The following is a 2,587-nucleotide window of genomic DNA, read 5'->3' on the forward strand; positions in this document are numbered from 1 at the left end:
TTTTGTTAAAATTCATAAACATTGTATACCTCTGGAACATTTTTCAAAATTCACATTTTTTTAATTTGGAACTTTTCTGAAATCCTAAATTATTTAAAGAAGAAAAAATGAAATAAAAAAACAGTGGCATCCCTCCCCGCTCATGGGCCAGCCTAATAGAGTGCACGGTTTCTAAAACATTTTTCAATGTTCATATTTCTTTTGAAATTTGGAACTTTCTGAAATCCCAAATTATTTTAAATAAGGAAAAAAGAAAAAAAAGAAAAGAAAAGAAAAAACAAAATAAGAAAAGGGAAGTCCCGCCCCGCTAATGGGCCGGCCCAATAGGGCGGGCCGGAGAGGAGCATATAAAAGGTCGTACTCCTCCTTATTTCCAGAAAGCACTGCCCAGTTGAACTGGTTGTTGCGTTGTTGCTCAACATAACGTGGCACGGGTTTGAGTCCGGGCGGAAGCTTTTTCTTTTACTTTTTTTAACGGAAAATGGCGACGGACGAAAAGACATAAAAACGTACGAAAAACATCTGATGGACCAAAAATAATGGAGAAACAATCCATCCTTTAATATTATTAGGGAAAGATTTACTCATGCTAGAGTATAGAGAGGATCAAGTATCATCATGCTGATGCACCATATAAGAAACTCGAGATCCATTGAGCACGGTCTCCCTGGCATGCCATAAAACGAACAACAACCAAGCCGATCAGAGCTTAGCGTGGTCGCGGCAGTCCTGGCCTCGGATCTCCATGTCCGGGAAGCCGACGACGATGTGGCAGTCAGAGTAGGCGACGACGTTGAGCTTGAACACGCCCAGGACGGCCACCCTCCCCGGGATCCTGGCGTTGGCGTCCAGTGGCAGCGACCCGGCCTCGATGTCCCTAATCAGCTGTGCCATGTCCTTGGTGAAGCCGGCGGTGAGCACCGTCATCTCCAGCTGCACGACGCCGTCCCCCTTGCTAGGGATGCGTCCCGGGTCGACCTGGGCGTCGCCGACGTGGGCGCCCCGGTACCAGAGGCCCGTGGTGCCGGAGGCGTAGGAGAAGGAGGCCGGGTTGGGGTTGTGCACAGCCACGGTGAGCAGCAGCGTGAAGTTGGGCTGGGTGAGGCTGGGCGCGAGGCCGACGAGGCGGGTGGAGAGCAGGCGCGTGGTGGGGTCGCGCACGCGGAACACGGTGAGGAAGAGGACGAGGAGGGTGACGCCCAGGAGCAGGAGCACGCCGAGGGTGACCAGGGCGCAGATGCAGATGCAGCGGCGGCGCCGGCGGCGTCTCAGGCGGCGGAGGCCGGCCTCGTCCGCTGGTTTGTCGTCGAGGGAAGGCGCTGTGTGGGTCGGGAGGCTGCACGCTGCTGCTGGGGAGGCCATTGCGAACGCTGAAGCCCTGCAAGGGGCTGGTGATCGAGCTGTACTGGAAAGTGAGTGAGGGACGGAGAAGCTATAACTAGGAGAGAATTGGAAATGAATTGGACTTGTTTGACGGCGGATGATGCCGTACGGACATGAAGCAATGCATCCAGCTATTAGTATTGTGATGAATTCTCGGCTGCTTATTGTTCATTTGATCAATCATTCATAAACTGGGCAACAACACGGCGTGTTGACTACGGGATACGCGCGGTTATTTTATCAGTTGATTGTCATGGCTTTAACCACTCCAATGTGATCGTTTGAGTAAATGGAGTACAAAATACGTATGTACTTGTATGCCAAGTGGCAGGTCCGTAGGGAATAGGCTCCTTCGTCCTCACGTTCGGATCGATGTCCCTGCCGTCCGTCGAATTTGATAGCTTTCGACAACTTTCAGCACTATGTTGTGACGTGCCGTGTGCACCCCGTGTTGTCTCCGACATGTGAGACAAATCTATCTTCTTTCTTAGGGGAACTGAGGCATGTTTTTTTTCCTTTTTGCGTGAGAAACTTTCAATTTATTCATCTTCAATCATGGTAATACAAATGACATCAGAAGTAATAAAAATTACAACCAGGTCCGTGGATCTGTTGGAATATTAGGCAAGTTCATGATTAATTCCAGTAAATAATTCATGACTAGAAGAGATACTAGCATGCAATAATCTAGCAAACTAGAAGAACAGCAAGACATGCATAACAGCAGCAAACACGTAACAATAGCTGTAGAAACAGACATGAACAGTGGATGTTGGACGTACTGATCGTTAGCTATTATGGGTGCGACAGTGTTGATGATGATGTTGGCGATGATCTGCTGCTGACGGCGATGAATACGACGATGAGTAGCACCGCCCGACTTGGACGAAAGACGACCCGTGATGACGAATTTGAGCAGTCGCGCACAACGCTTCCCAAAAACCTAATTCGTCCTCTCCCGGTGCAGGATCGCAAAGACGAACGGTTCCGGAGACCTGCTCTCCCACGCGCCGATGCACGCCGGCGTTTGGGATGGAGTAGACTACGATGGCGGCGCACGTTGTGAGATGAGGCAAAACCCTAGGTGTTTTTCGGTGTGTCTCTGGCCGCAGCCGGTAGCTGTATATATATTAAGACCAGAGGCGGTATTGTGTCGCGACCACAATCCCAAACCAACTCGGTTTTCTAATTCGTATACTTACCG

The 2,587-nt window shown here is 49.9% G+C and overlaps 1 protein-coding gene across 1 annotated transcript; it reads right to left on the reverse strand.

Annotated features, from left to right (window-relative positions):
* Positions 1-584: 584 nt before the first annotated feature.
* LOC123170185 (uncharacterized) lies at positions 585-1,455 on the reverse strand. The gene has a single exon (XM_044588016.1). The coding sequence runs from the start codon at positions 1,360-1,362 to the stop codon at positions 703-705; it is 660 nt and encodes a 219-aa protein (XP_044443951.1). The 5' UTR covers positions 1,363-1,455; the 3' UTR covers positions 585-702.
* Between the last annotated feature and the right edge of the window lie 1,132 nt (positions 1,456-2,587).

This window comes from Triticum aestivum, chromosome 7D (genome assembly GCF_018294505.1).
Source record: "Triticum aestivum cultivar Chinese Spring chromosome 7D, IWGSC CS RefSeq v2.1, whole genome shotgun sequence".
NCBI lineage: Eukaryota > Viridiplantae > Streptophyta > Magnoliopsida > Poales > Poaceae > Triticum > Triticum aestivum.

Excerpts from the sequence above, each read along its gene's own strand:
- LOC123170185 (XM_044588016.1), bottom strand. The coding sequence starts at position 1,362 with ATGGCCTCCCCAGCAGCAGCGTGCAGCCTCCCGACCCACACAGCGCCT.